The sequence below is a fragment of the Podarcis muralis genome, chromosome 2, assembly GCF_964188315.1.
Source record: "Podarcis muralis chromosome 2, rPodMur119.hap1.1, whole genome shotgun sequence".
NCBI lineage: Eukaryota > Metazoa > Chordata > Lepidosauria > Squamata > Lacertidae > Podarcis > Podarcis muralis.
Window position 1 is genome coordinate 51,601,251 of NC_135656.1, and position 13,945 is coordinate 51,615,195.

At 44.0% G+C, this 13,945-nt stretch overlaps 1 protein-coding gene across 3 annotated transcripts; it reads left to right on the forward strand.

Moving 5' to 3' along the window:
• The first annotated feature begins 3,834 nt into the window (after positions 1–3,834).
• Positions 3,835–11,880, forward strand: BNIP1 (BCL2 interacting protein 1). Of its 3 annotated transcripts, none has more exons than XM_028717743.2 (6): positions 3,835–3,992; positions 5,425–5,517; positions 6,350–6,441; positions 7,217–7,318; positions 7,982–8,100; positions 11,295–11,880. In XM_028717743.2, the coding sequence occupies exons 1-6, from the start codon at positions 3,909–3,911 to the stop codon at positions 11,489–11,491; spliced, it is 687 nt and encodes a 228-aa protein (XP_028573576.1). In that variant the 5' UTR covers positions 3,835–3,908; the 3' UTR covers positions 11,492–11,880. The 3 variants fall into 3 exon arrangements, with proteins under 3 accessions (XP_028573576.1, XP_077780593.1, XP_077780594.1); XM_077924468.1 differs by having other exon boundaries at positions 3,939–4,057; XM_077924467.1 differs by lacking the exon at positions 5,425–5,517 and having other exon boundaries at positions 3,882–3,992.
• The last annotated feature ends 2,065 nt before the right edge of the window (positions 11,881–13,945 follow it).

Genomic DNA, 13,945 nt, shown 5'->3' on the forward strand with positions numbered 1-13,945 from the left:
TCGCTCATAGACCGCTAAGTAACATTAACTACATTTCCCACATAAGCTTTCTTACTCGTTTGAAGTAACAGAAATATCCATACTAGTAACGAAAATGTTTTATTATTTCAGTCAGCAACTGTAGGTTCCAACAGAACCCCCTCAGTTAGGAGTTCTAGTCACTACATCAAGAAAAAGCCCTTTGGAATTATGACTTAACAAGAAGATAAAATTAAATATAGTCTAGCCTATTTGCCATTATCTGCTCAAGAACTGCTGCTTCATGCTTCCCAGCCTCAAAGCTTTAGATCCATATAGGTGCTTAAGAACAAACTAAGGACACAATCCCAACCTCATTTATCTGGGTGAATACTTCAGAGCTTCACAATATTCTAAAACATTAGTTGCTGAGCCTTGATATTTCTGCAGTCTGCCCCTGGTGTGCCCCCAAATTTGTTCTAGAGAGTTGGGGGACTCATGAGATTTGGGGGGGGGGTCAGGAGGGAGAAGTCCCATTCTGTTCATGCAATGTTGGATATCTCCCAAAGCACTACGTACCTAATGAGTGACAGGCTACATAATGAGCGAGCATGCAAAGTGTTACCCACAGGAAAATGGTTACTGGTCAACCCTGGTCTCTCTGTTTAGAAGTGTGTAAATAGATTAGACCAGTAATTCCCAAACTGTAGACTGGGGTCAAGTAGTGTTCCATTATAGGTGGCTAAAAAGACTCCTTGGGCTCTTCATCACAGGAGATGCCTTCTGTGTTCCATATACATTGCTCTGACCATGGTTCCTTCCACTTGGCCTTTTATCTTCCTTCATTGGGAGTGGTAGGGTTCTTTAGTCATGCTTAATGTAGAAATGCTACAGAACCACCCAGCCACAGAAGTAAGTATTGTGTGTTTTATAGCATTTAAGTTGAACGTATCTCAAAGCTTGCCTTCATGCGATGAGTGGAACTTTAGAGCAGGACCTGAGTGTAACAGCACACACTCTCCTTGCAATTCCCAGGAATTGGTATTCAGAGGCATATTGCCTCTGATAGTGGAAGTAGTGCAGAGCCATAATAGCCTGTAGCCATTGATAGCCTTAGCCTCCATTAATTTGTTCAAACCCTTTAAAAAGTCATCCAAAGTCAAAGAATGTCCTTGATAGTTTACCTTGTTTAAATGTTTTCTTTTTTGTTAATCTGTCCATTTCTGGCATCACCACGCCATTACACTCTCCCATTAGTATTATTTTCTGATCAACAGTTTCTACCAATCTTTCTTCCAACCTCTTACAGAATCCCGCCTTATTTGTGTTTGGAGCGTAGATCCCCACCACGTTCAATTTCTCCCCCTGATAAGTAATTTGTACCACAATTACTCTCCCTTCTTCATATTTCAAAATTAATTTAGGCTCCCATTTCTCTTTAATATACAATACCACACTTTTTTTATTAACATCTGAATTAATAAACTCGGTACCCAACCTTTTATTTTTCAAGATTGTTTTTTGGTGACATGGGTTTCTTGCAAACAGATTACATCTAGATTTTTTTTCTTCAAAACATTTTCCACTTTATTTCTCTTAGATGTCTCATTTAAGCCGTTAACATTCCACGTTAACAGTTTCAGAGTCATTTTTTACTTAATTAAATTCCAACTGTAAATTAAGTTCTGTAAATTAAATTCGGTATTCAAAAAAAATAAAAATAGTCATCCAAGGTGGTGGCTGAAAATGAAAAGATCATAAACTTTTACACCTCGGCACCTTCCGCAACTGCCTGTGTGGGTAGGCCAGTCATGCTGGAGGTTATAAAGTAGGCTGCCACTTATACCCATATGCTCCCTTTAATCCCCAATGGGCATGTTTTGCAGCAAACGGAGGCAAATTCAAAGGGAAGCAAAGATAGCACCCAGAGTCCAAAGTAGCCTGCTTTTCTCTACCAAACCCCACTCACACATATAACATGAACCAAGTGACTAGGCATGGAGAAAGGTTGAAATAACCCTGAGAGTTTTGGCACCAATTCACCCAACGCCCCAGCTGCCAAATTGGATGGTGTTTATTACAGAATAGAAAATGAAGCAAGAGGACAAACGGAAGAGGGAGAATGTTGCTTCAAGAAAATAACAAAGCAAGTCTACCCCAATACAGCTACAGTGGTACCTCAGGTTAAGTACTTCATTCCGGAGGTCCGTTCTTAACCTGAAACTGTTCTTAACCTGAAGCACCACTTTAGCTAATGGGGCCTCCTGCTGCCGCCGCACCACCGGAGCACGATTTCTGTTCTCATCCTGAAGCAAAGTTCTTAACCTGAAGCACTATTTCTGGGTTAGCAGAGATTGTAACCTGAAGCGTATGTAACCTGAAGCGTATGTAACCTGAGGTACCACTGTACTTAGAAACAAGTTTCTGAGCTCATGTGTCAGCTGAGGGACAAAGGACTCTTCAGCAACAGTCACCTTTTAAAGAGTTTCTAGCTCACATAGGTCGTTAACCAGTGGCTGGGACCAGCCGTTCACGTCTGACTGGATGACGGAGTACACCTTTTGGAAGCCGGAGACAGGCGAGGTGTTGATTACTGCTAGACATCTCCAACTCCCTTTAATGTGTAGAATGGGAGATGTGACCTTCCCGTTAATGCAGAAGACAAGAGATTCACAAAATAACCTCACTTTCCTCTCCTCCCCCCACAATGACTCCCAAATCTGCCCTGAAGGACTGCAGGAGGAGAGAGAGGGAAGGTGCAGTTCTCTTTCCCGAGACTGAAGTCTGTGCTACTCACACACATGGACTCTGTTGGATACTATCATTGGCCTCGGTTCATGGCTTGCATCAAAATAAACCACAATCCCTGGACTGAACATAACTCTAAGGCAAGGATCATGGTTTAGGGGTGAGGAGGGAAGCTGCAGTTATCTGGGCATTCATGGTTAACTATGTCTTTTAAACGAAGATATGTGAACACACCCAAAGCAGGTTACATACAATTTAGGGTGGTGCTGTGGGTTAAACCACAGAGCCTAGGGCTTGCCGATCAGAAGGTCGGTGGTTCAAATCCCCGTGACGGGGTGAGCTCCCGTTGCTCGGTCCTTGCTCCTGCCAACCTAGCAGTTCGAAAGCACGTCAAAGTGCAAGTAGATAAATAGGTACCGCTCCGGAGGGAAGGTAAACGGTGTTTCCGTGTGCTGCTCTGGTTCTCCAGAAGCGGCTTAGTCATGCTGGCCACATGACCCGGAAGCTGTCTGCGGACAAACACCGGCTCCCTCAGCCTATAGAGCAAGATGAGCGCGCAACCTCAGAGTCGGTCACGACTGGACCTAATGGTCAGGGGTCCCTTTAGCTTTAAAGTACAATAAAAATGATCGGGGGCGGGGGAGAAAGTGAACACACATAAAAGCCCGTACTAAGTAAAATGGTTTCCAGCTACAAGTCCCGCCAAAAAGCCACCAGATTCTGTGCCAAATTAAGGCTCCTTGGGGCGACCATTCCAAGGGGCTGTGCCATAATAATATAGGGTTGAATCCAGAGTTAGTCGTGCATTGAGCAGATCCTTTGAAACCGATGTGAGTTAATTTAATTGTGGCTAATTCAAAAGCCCATTTGTTTTTCCACAGCCAGTCTGCTCTAAGAATGGCTCTGCCGGGGAGATGTACGGCTCTCCCCGTGTGGCAGCAAATGCAACCAGGCAGCAAAGAGCAAGGCGAGTCTTGCAGCGCCTAAAAGACCAACGAACGCAGACTGGGGCTGGCAGCACGGAGTGAGGGGTGGGGAGGGGCTGGCTCTCCTCAAAGGGAGGAGCCTCCTCGGCCGCCTTCCTCCTGCCGCCGTTTTGTTTTCTTCCTGCTTGTTGGCACCGCCTACCAGGGCGGGGCGGAGAGGCCGCGTTTCGAAATTCTGCTCTTGTCCCCTTTGCGCTCGCCGTAGTTCCTCCCAAGATGGCGGCCGCCGGTGACGTGCCGGTTCGAGTTTGCAACCAAGAGATCGTGAAATTCGACCTCGAGATTAAGGCGGCGGTGCAGGTACAGCAGCCCCCGGCCTCGGTCAATACATCGCGGGCGACGGACAGCTACGCGCTTATGCCGGGGTGGGTGGGGCTTCGTGGCCACGCCCCTTCTGGGCAACCAGGTTCCCTTAGCGCCGCCCCCTCGCTACGTCCTAGCGGAGTCACGTGGCACCTGAAGGCCAACGCAGTTGCAACGATGCCCGCTGTGGGGCGCTGGCGTGCACTTCTCAGGATGCACACAAATGCCAGTTCAGGGTGACATTCCACGCAATTGATGATCCACACAAATTTCCACGTGCCACAATAGATGCAGTTAAGTCTTTAAGGTGCCGCGTGATTGTGTTGTTGTTGGTGCGATGGCAGTTCTTCCTCACAGCTTTTTGACTGCAGAGGTGTCAGGCTCAGACTCTGGAGAGGTGCCTCCTCAGCCTTTGAAAGTTTCCGCGATAGGGGAAGTTCCTGCAACTTCTCCCAGCTATGGCTCTGTGTTGGAAAAAATCTGCTCACAATGTGATATTCTCTCTTCTGTGCCATGATTGGAGGCGGCACTGGGAGCTGGGGTGTCCGATGGTGGGAGGGCCTCGTGCAATGTTGCTATGTGAGAAACCTTTGGTAGGCATAAGAACCTTTGAGAAATTCATCACACTGTGGATAACTAATTCTTCTTCGCCTCCTGCTCTTTCCCACGGTTGGCACGCAACAACGCAATGATGTTGCCGTAGCTTTCCAGTGCAACCAGCTTCTTAATGATCTGAAAAACATCTTTAGTACCCATCAGGGGGTACCCACTGGCATGGTTGCAACTTCATGCGGGCAGCTTGGGCATCAGTTTTGCATGCTGAAACTTTTAATCTGTTTGATTAGGTTCTCTATACAGTAATGTGATGAAACAAGCATGCCCTCTGCTCCTTCCTTCCCTTCCCCTTCAGTTCAGTTCTCACAATGCCAGGCTTCCCTAGCTTCCAAAATTAGGCTCAGAGGGGGCCACTTTATATGCTAGTAGATTTATAAAGAGAAGACACTTCCAAGTAGGAATTAGAGCTGTAAATGTTAACCGTTGCATGCATTTACTGTTGTGTGCTCACACATGGCGAAGCCATGGATAGGTGTACCTGCCCAGTGAGTGTGCATCCTTGTAAATAATTGATTTATATGTAGGATTGTCATGTTTGCATGAAGCACATCAGCTACTATGTAACTTTTTATAGCAGTCAAGGCAGCCTTTAGGACTAAATTCACATTGCTTGTAGATAATATGGATGATATTTCTGTGTCAATTTGCAACCTATTGGTGGTTGCAATTTCAACATTTAAAATAAACATTTTGTTTTCTTAAAAAGGTTACACTTTATATTTAAAACAATCAAGCTGGCGATTGAACATACAGCCCAAGAGAACATCAATGTAAAAATGTGTTTATTCTATACACTGCTTGTTATTTCCTTTAGGACATCCGGGATTGTATGGGACCTGTAAGTACACTTACAGAACTGAATGCCAAAGTAAAGGAAAAGTTTCAGCATTTACGGCTTAGAATACAGGTGAGGGCTAAATAGATGTGGGGGTGGGGAGTTGCTAAATCCTAGAATCGTAGAGTTGGAAGGGACCACGAAGGTCATCCAGTCCAAACCCCTGCAATGTAGGAATCTCTTGCCTAATGTGGGGCTCGGACCCATGACCTAGAAATTAAGAGTCTCATGTTCTGCCGACTGAGCCACAAATAAGCTCCCTTTTCTGTTACAGCAAGACTGATTCTTGAAAATAGCATGTCACTAAGCATAACAGAAAAGGGACGCAGGTGGTGCTGTGGTCTAAACCATAGAGCCTAGGGCTTGCCGATCAGAAGGTTGGCGGTTCGAATCCCCGCAACAGGGTGAGCTCCTGTTGCTTGGTCCCTGCTCCTGCCAACCTAGCAGTTCAAAAACACGTCAAAGTGCAAGTAGATAAATAGGTACCACTCCGGCGGGAAGGTAAACGGCGTTTCCGTGCGCTGCTCTGGTTCGCCAGAAGCGACTTAGTCATGCTGGCCACAGATGAGCGCCACAACCCCAAAGTTGGTCACGACTGGACCTAATGGTCAGGGGTCTCTTTACCTTTACCTTTAAGCATAACAGCTTTTTAGAAACCTGGTTCCCATTTCTGTCACTCATAAGCAAAATGTGACCTTAGCTGCCCCAAAGGCCCAGCTTTTTGCTGAAAAGGATGTGCTAAAAGAATAATTGTGTATAATTTGATTAGGAAAGAAATACCCAAGAGAACAGCTAGACTGTAGGAACAACATTGTAATGAATTTTGTTGTTGCTTGTATTAAAATTGAATAAAAATAATATTTAAAATGATAATATGCACCTGCTGTTCATGGATTTGCTTTAGGAGCTTGAGCAGATGGCGAAGGAGCAAGATAGAGAATCAGAAAAGCAAGCATTGCTCCAAGAGGTAGAGAACCATAAGAAGCAAATGCTCAGGTCAGTAAAACCCTAAATATTGTTTACCGCTGGGCTGTATCCATGTGCAAGCAAAATGGACTTTCACTTGCACAACAAGATCACCTTCCTTTCCTCTTTCCTGCAGCCCTCATAATCTACTCCTGAGAGTTGGGGGACCTCTGGAGCAGATTTTGGGGGCCTGCAGGGGAGGAGACAAGGAGGGTAAAGTCCTGTTGTGCGAGCAGGAATCTGTTTGTGCAACATAGAGTTCTTCCCAATAAGTGCTTAGGCTGAGATCTTGTATCCCCTTCCTCCCAACCCTCAATTGGTGTCAGCACCGACAAACCTAGAGCTCTAACACGTGTTTGGCATAGATAACATTTGTGTGCAACAGTGACAGCATGGAGGGTGTCTACGTTAGAATCACAGCACTGTACTGGCTATACGTCTACTCAGAAGTAAGTCCCATTGAGTTCAATGATAGCTGCATCATTCAGGGCATCCATCCAATACTGTGAGTGTCCTTAGCAACCTTCCAGAGAATAGGATGGGCTGTTATTAATTTCTTCGGACATCCAGACCTTTTCATTGTTGAACAGACAGTAGAGCCAGGAACAGCGTTCTCATAGTGTTCAGATAAAGAGTGGAACATAAAAAGGTGAGGAAAATGCAAGATGCAGCTGTTAATAGTGTTGATATAGCATGTCCGTTAATGATCATTGTTACTTATGTCAAATAATAATGGAGTGCTACATTTTTAATGTATGCAGTTATCTTTGTTGCTTTGCTCTTGATACTATATTAATAATTTCAGCAATCAGACAGCCTGGAGGAAGGCAAATCTAGCTTGCAAAATTGCCATTGACAATGCAGAGAAAGATGAACTGCTTCGAGGTGGAGATCCTTTACGACAAAGGTACACAGTCTTTTTATAACTGTGGAATTCAGCTGACAGGTGTTATGTGGTGGGACTTCCTCAGCCTTTTGTGTCAAGCTCTGCTTTAGGAGGTCACTGTTTGCAGTATTGTGCCCACCTACCTAGGAGTAGAATCATACACTTGCGGAGTTGGAAGGAACCACGGGGATCATCTAGTTCAACCCCCTGCAAAGGCAGGAATTTTCCACCCAACACAGGGCTTGAATCTGTGACCCTGAGTCATGCTCTGCTGACTGACTAGGCCCCGTTAAACTTACTGGCTTCTGAATAGGTTTGCACAGTAAGGAGCAAACAGGATCTCAGACCATTAAAATGGTTGCTTGCCATTGTGCCAAGTTAGATGTATTGATCTTTGATTACATTTTAATTTTACCCCTTTACTTCAGCCAGATGGCTATTTTGGACGAAATGTTTAAAGATTAAGCTAAACCTTGTATGGATAATTTGCCCTGATTTCTAATTTAAGACTTATTTTGAAACAGAAGGTTAAAGGCGTATGCTTGCATTTGTATGTGTATCTGAATGCTTGGCTGATATCTTCCAGCTCTGTGGTTCCCATCACTTTTGAAGCATTTTGAGTAATCGGGAATATAATTTTGTTTTTATATTAAGTTTGATTCCCACCCCCTTCTTTTCTTTTAGAAAAACTACAAAGGAAAGTTTGGCAGAGGGGGCCAGTAACATCACAGAGAACCTGATGGGTATTAGCAGGATGATGTCTCAGCAGGTACGGCAGAGTGAGGAGACGATGCAGACCTTAGGTAAGTAAATGATCACAGTGTGCAGTTTTGGTCGTTGTTGTTAATAATAATAATAATAATAATAATAATAATAATAATAATAATAATGGTTGATTGACTCATCAAAGCAACTTACAACACAGTATAAACACTTACATTTACAGCAAGCCAACCAATAAAAATTTAAAAACCTTCCACAAACAGGAAGATACTACTGAAAAGGCCTGTTCTCATGTTGCCACCCTCCAGATCTGCCATGGAGTTATTAAACTCCCTTTAGTTATAAAATTTCTATACTGCCCTTCATCCGAAGATCACAGGATGGTTTACAATATAAAAACACAAAAGTGCATAACTTCTCTCTCTCCCACTCCCACACTTCATTTTCTCTCGCTTCCTGCCTACTACAGCTAAATATTTAATCCTATGCCGGGAAGCACAGAATTGCAGTGAAATGGCAGAGGAGGAACAACATGATTGATTCCCTCCTCCAATAGTTCTCTTGGCTACTTCACTAGCTATGGAAAAAGAAATGCTCCTTTCTCCCTAACCAGCATGTTGATATTATAGTATAATATGTCAAGTCATGTCATATCATGTCGTATCATCATATCATATCATACATCAGGATACCATGTATCAAATCCAGACCTCTGCAGCATGGACTCTGAAGAACTAATGGGGCTTTTCTTTTTAAAGTGCACCAATACTTAATTCCCACCCACATTAACTTCTTTCACTCAACTCAAGCAATGTCTTAAAGCATTTCTAAAAGAGTTTTGGGCTTTGCATTATAAAGAGTTGGGCCTGACAGTTTTCAGCCCTCAAAACTGTATATAAAGTCTGCTGTTAAAATTTGTGGGTCATTTGGAAAGTTGACCAGCTGGACCTTCTGCCTTTTCTTTGGTGGGAGAAACAGAAGGGATGGATTCTATAAACGCAGTGTCCGCCTCTTCTCTTCCTTCTCCCTCAAGGGCTGATGGTTGTCTGCAGCTCCTCAGTGTATGCTTCCTCTCTCACTAAGTGACAGTCTTGGCAGTGAGACTGTCCTCTGTTAAAGAGTCCATCCTGTTTGGTTGAGGTATAGCTAGCAAAGGTCACTCGTCTTGAAAAAGCCAGCTGTACTTAATCTACCATTAAAATGTTGCCACAATGGAAAAATGAAGAAGTCCTTACAGCAGCAAGCAATAAATAATCTGGAGTCAGGAAGCCCACAGTTGTCACTTCCCATGATAAACAACCTCAATCTTTCATGTACCATGAGAATGACAAAACTTTTCTCTTTGGTTGGAAAATAAAATGGCATATAAACGTATTTGGTTCTGATAAAATTTCATTCTCAAGCAAAATGTATTTGCAAACTGAAATGCCCTTTGGGGGGCCACCTATGTAGGAATATACTGGTTCCTTAGCTGCTTGCTTCTAAACATTTTGCCATTAATGTGTGTTTTAATTTACCTCCCATAATAGAAACTGAAGCCCTGCACAGTGGTTCATTTTAGGGCCACTTCTTGCAATATATTTTGTACTTGGTTGCAAAGCTGTGTAATTTATTATGATCAGCACACATGTTTTTAGTTTACTTGACATCTTTGCAAGAGAGAAAGACTAAAAAAATGACCTTTTGCTCACTTCAGAGAAAAGGTGCTGGACATGAGAGCAACTTGTGTGTATTACGAAGTCCGTAGGTCATATTCAGCTAAGTGGTCCTGCTAGTGGAAGCCTGTGCAAGGACTTCTGCTTGTGCAACAGGGCTTCCCCTAACCCCAGTGTTCCCACTGTGCCTTCCTTGAGGATTGGGAGAACCCATGAACAGCCCACAAGGGGAGTGAGGAGGAGATAGTTCCATCAGGCAAGCAAAAATGTTTGCACTGATAAAGTGATCTCCTTAGTGCTGTATTAAATTTCTCCCCAAGGTATTATCATGATTGATTTTAAACAGCTCCTGATCCACATTCTAACCTTGTTTGGAAATTTATCAAAACAGTATCATCTTAACTCGTTTCTTTTCAGTTTCAAAATTTTCCACTCCATTCTAAATTAGCAGCTGGTGAAAACGGACATTCTGGCTTTTAAACTGCCACATTGGAAATCCCACAAAGCCTGTTATCAAGTAACATCAACATTGCAGTATCTGTCATTTTTTTGCAGCAGATAGCACACCATTGACACTAAATCTACATTTACTCCCATTGCCAATTATGTCTTTTCTACTTAGCCAGTTGGTATCATTCCATCTGGCTTCATTATGAAATTTTGGACTGAGATTAAATTTTTGTAATTGCAACAGGGAGACTTGCTTATCACAATCAGTTTCGCTTATGGGTATGAGCCGGCTCTGATTTTTGTCTTCTAAGAATGGGGCTCCACAAAAAAATGCAAGGCCATTTGGACTGTGGTGGTCCTTGGATGAAGGCAAATGTTGGGCTGTATTCAGCTAACCCATTTTGCTAATGGAAGCTAAACGACTTCTAACACAACAGGATTTCTCCCCTCCTGCTGCATGTCTTTCCCCGCACCTTCCCCAAATCTGCTCTGGTGGGTTGGGGAAGGAGAGGGGACATCATTCCATCAAGCAAGCAGATATGCATGCACTAATGGAACAATCTCCTTTCTGCTGCGTTGTTTTCACCAGACTTGTCCTCAGCTTTTCTCAAATGGAAAAGTTCTGCAGCCTGCTCCCATGGGGCTTTGAGACAATGTACCTATTGCATTGTACCCTATTGCATAGGGACACGGGTGGCGCTGTGGGTTAAACCACAGAGCCTAGGGCTTGCCGATCAGAAGGCCAATGGTTCGAATCCCCACAACAGGGTGAGCTCCCGTTGCTCAGTCCCTGCTCCTGCCTAGCTAGCAGTTCGGAAGCACGTCAAAGTGCAAGTAGATAAATAGGTACCGCTCTGGCGGGAAGGTAAACGGCATTTCCGTGCGCTGCTCTGGTTCACCAGAAGCAGCTTAGTCATGCTGGCCACATGACCCGGAAGCTGTCTGTGGACAAATGCCAGCTCCCTCAGTCAGTAAAGTGAGATGAGCGCCGCAACCCCAGAGTCTGCCACGACTGGACCTAATGGTCAGGGGTCCCTTTACCTTTACTTACCTATTGCATTGTGTGGTGTATTCTGTGCTACAGGACCCAAAGTGGACTTGCATAGTATGTGTGCTTTTGATAGTGCATTTGAAACACTGGGCTGAAATGTTGCATTTTCTCTTTTCAGTCAGTTCTTCGCGAACCATTCTGGATGCCAATGAGGAATTCAAATCCATGTCCGGGACAATACAGCTGGGACGGAAGCTCATTACCAAGTACAACCGCAGGGAGCTGACAGATAAACTGCTCATCTTTCTTGCCCTTGCCTTGTTTTTGGCCACCGTGCTTTACATCCTGAAGAAGAGACTGTTCCCCTTTTTGTAAAATTCTCAGATGAGGAGAGGAAGCATGACTGAGGAAGGATGAATGAAGGCTTTCTCACAAAGACCTGACACTCTTCTAATCAAGAGAACATTCACAAATGTCCATAAACAGAACATATTAGCAGTCTGTGAAGATTTAGACTTGCTTATGTAAGCTAAATGAGCTGCAGGTTAGGGGAAGGAACAATAAGAATATGACCTGTTTCTCTGAGAATGGCAGGTGTCAGTTCTGAACTGGATGGTGGAAGACATATTAAGTCTCTCTCTTGTCTTTGGCTTGGAATGTGTATTCCACTTCCTTCCTCCAGAGATCTGTTCCTGAGAGGAGGGGGACGGTATTGCTGAAAATACATTTAGATACATTCCTTTAATAAAGTGTATTTGAATACAGATAGAGCAGGGAGTCCTGATTTTTTAAAATAAAAAATGCCTTATGAACTGAAGGAGAAAACGTCGCCCTTTAAGTTACAAAAATGACTTTTACTTCGGTTGTTTCCGCAAGTGAAAGAAGCAACGAGGCGATTTCTAAAATCTCTCCATAACTGGCATTATTGTAAATGTACTGTATCTTCTTTTGTCCATCTATTTATCTTCAGGGTGCAGCTCAGGTCAGTCCATGTGATTCATTCCAAGATTTGCTTTGGAGGCCTAATGACAATCTTTGGATAGAGATGTAAATTGCTTGGCATATCATCTCCTGAAACTTCCCTGTCCCTTTCCTGTTCCCTCATCAGTTCAAAAGGCGTTGGGATATCTTGCAGGATTACAAGTCAGTGGCATCATCCATCCCTTCCTGTGGCCACAGCTGCACCATTGCAGGCCTGTGAGCTTGGAAGGACACTATAGAGCCTCTTCTCCTTCCCTGTTGGCTCTCAACAGGGTGCATAATGTCCTAAGCACACGGGGTTGTATTCAGTGTCGGGCCAGCAGCATTCCACTGATGTGACAGGACTTCCACGTTCTCTCCTCCCCCTGCGCTGCCTCTAAATTTGTTCTGGATGGTCCCCCAACCCTCCAGACTTGGTCTTGTGGTGAGCTGCTGGAGGGAAGAAGAGAGGAAGACGTTTGCTCCATGGAAGTCTGCTGTGCCAGTGGAACTGCAGTGTCAGATACTGTCCACAACCATGACACACAGATGGCCATTAGCTGAGCCCAAAGCTATGAGTGCAGGCTATGTTAGCACGGCATGAGTTGCTTGCTTCCTGGGATCTGGTCTAAGCTGGGCCACTGGCTGCTACGAGCAGCGTCTTTCAGGTAATGACTGAACATGTTGCCATGCACCCCAAACAATGTGCATCTAGCTAAGTTGCTGAGTAGAGAAGGATCTCAGCTGTTAAATGTTCTGCATATACGCACAGCTCTGCACCCATGATAGATTTATTTGTTTCTTATTATATTATTATTAACCTGCCCTTCCCCTCGAAGGAGACCGGGGCAGCAAGCACCAAAAAGTTAATACTAAGTACAAATAAAATTACATTTAAAATGTTTAAAACATTTTTAAAAGACTCTGCATTGCACTGCATTATTTAGGTTGGCAACGTGGAAGCAACCTAGAAAAAAGTTTTCAAATGTTAATAGTTTTTGTCCAAAAGTGTTTGACACTGCTGATGCAATTCCAACATTGTGTTGTTGCTCAGCAAACAATGTGGATAATTTTCTTTATGAATGCCATTCTTTGGGGGGTTTTCGAATATGGATTTGATCAAAAGATGAAAGCAGACATGCATATCTTCATTATCAGCACTACTGCATGGTAGTGTAATGTATTTATTAAAATCACAAATTCTAAAAACAAACCCCCTCTCCTTTTCTCTTTTTTCTAGTATCTTAAAGGTAAAGGGTAAAGACTGGACCATTAGGTCCAGTCGTGGACGACTCTGGGGTTGCTGCGCTCATCTCGCTTTACTGGCCGAGGGAGCTGGCGTACAGCTTCCGGGTCATGTGGTCATGCTGACTAGCCACTTCTGGTGAACCAGAGCAGCGCACGGAAACGCCATTAACCTTCCCACTGGAGCGGTACCTGTTTATCTACTTGCACTTTTATGTGTTTTCAAACTGCTAGGTTGGCAGGAGCAGGGACCAAGCAACGGGAGCTCACCCCATCGCAGGGATTTGAACCGCTGACCTTCTGATCGGCAAGCCGTAGGCTCTGTGGTTTAGACTTGAGTGTGTTTTCAAATGTTTTTATTTCTTTATCTATTTGTAGCTGAATAACTTCCTTCCTTTTATAAAACTTCCAGCGCTATTTCATCTTGCACCCGTGTAAATGCCTCTGATGAAGAGATGCCCAACACTTAATCAAATCAATGGGTTGAAATGCCTGCCCAGCCTGTTTCAGCGTCTTCGCTGTGTGGTCCATCTCAGAACCTTTTCTCTTCATTCTCATGCAAAGGACTTTTGGTACCCAAAATCCTGTAAGTTCTGACCTTTGCACAAGTATTCTCTGTCCACC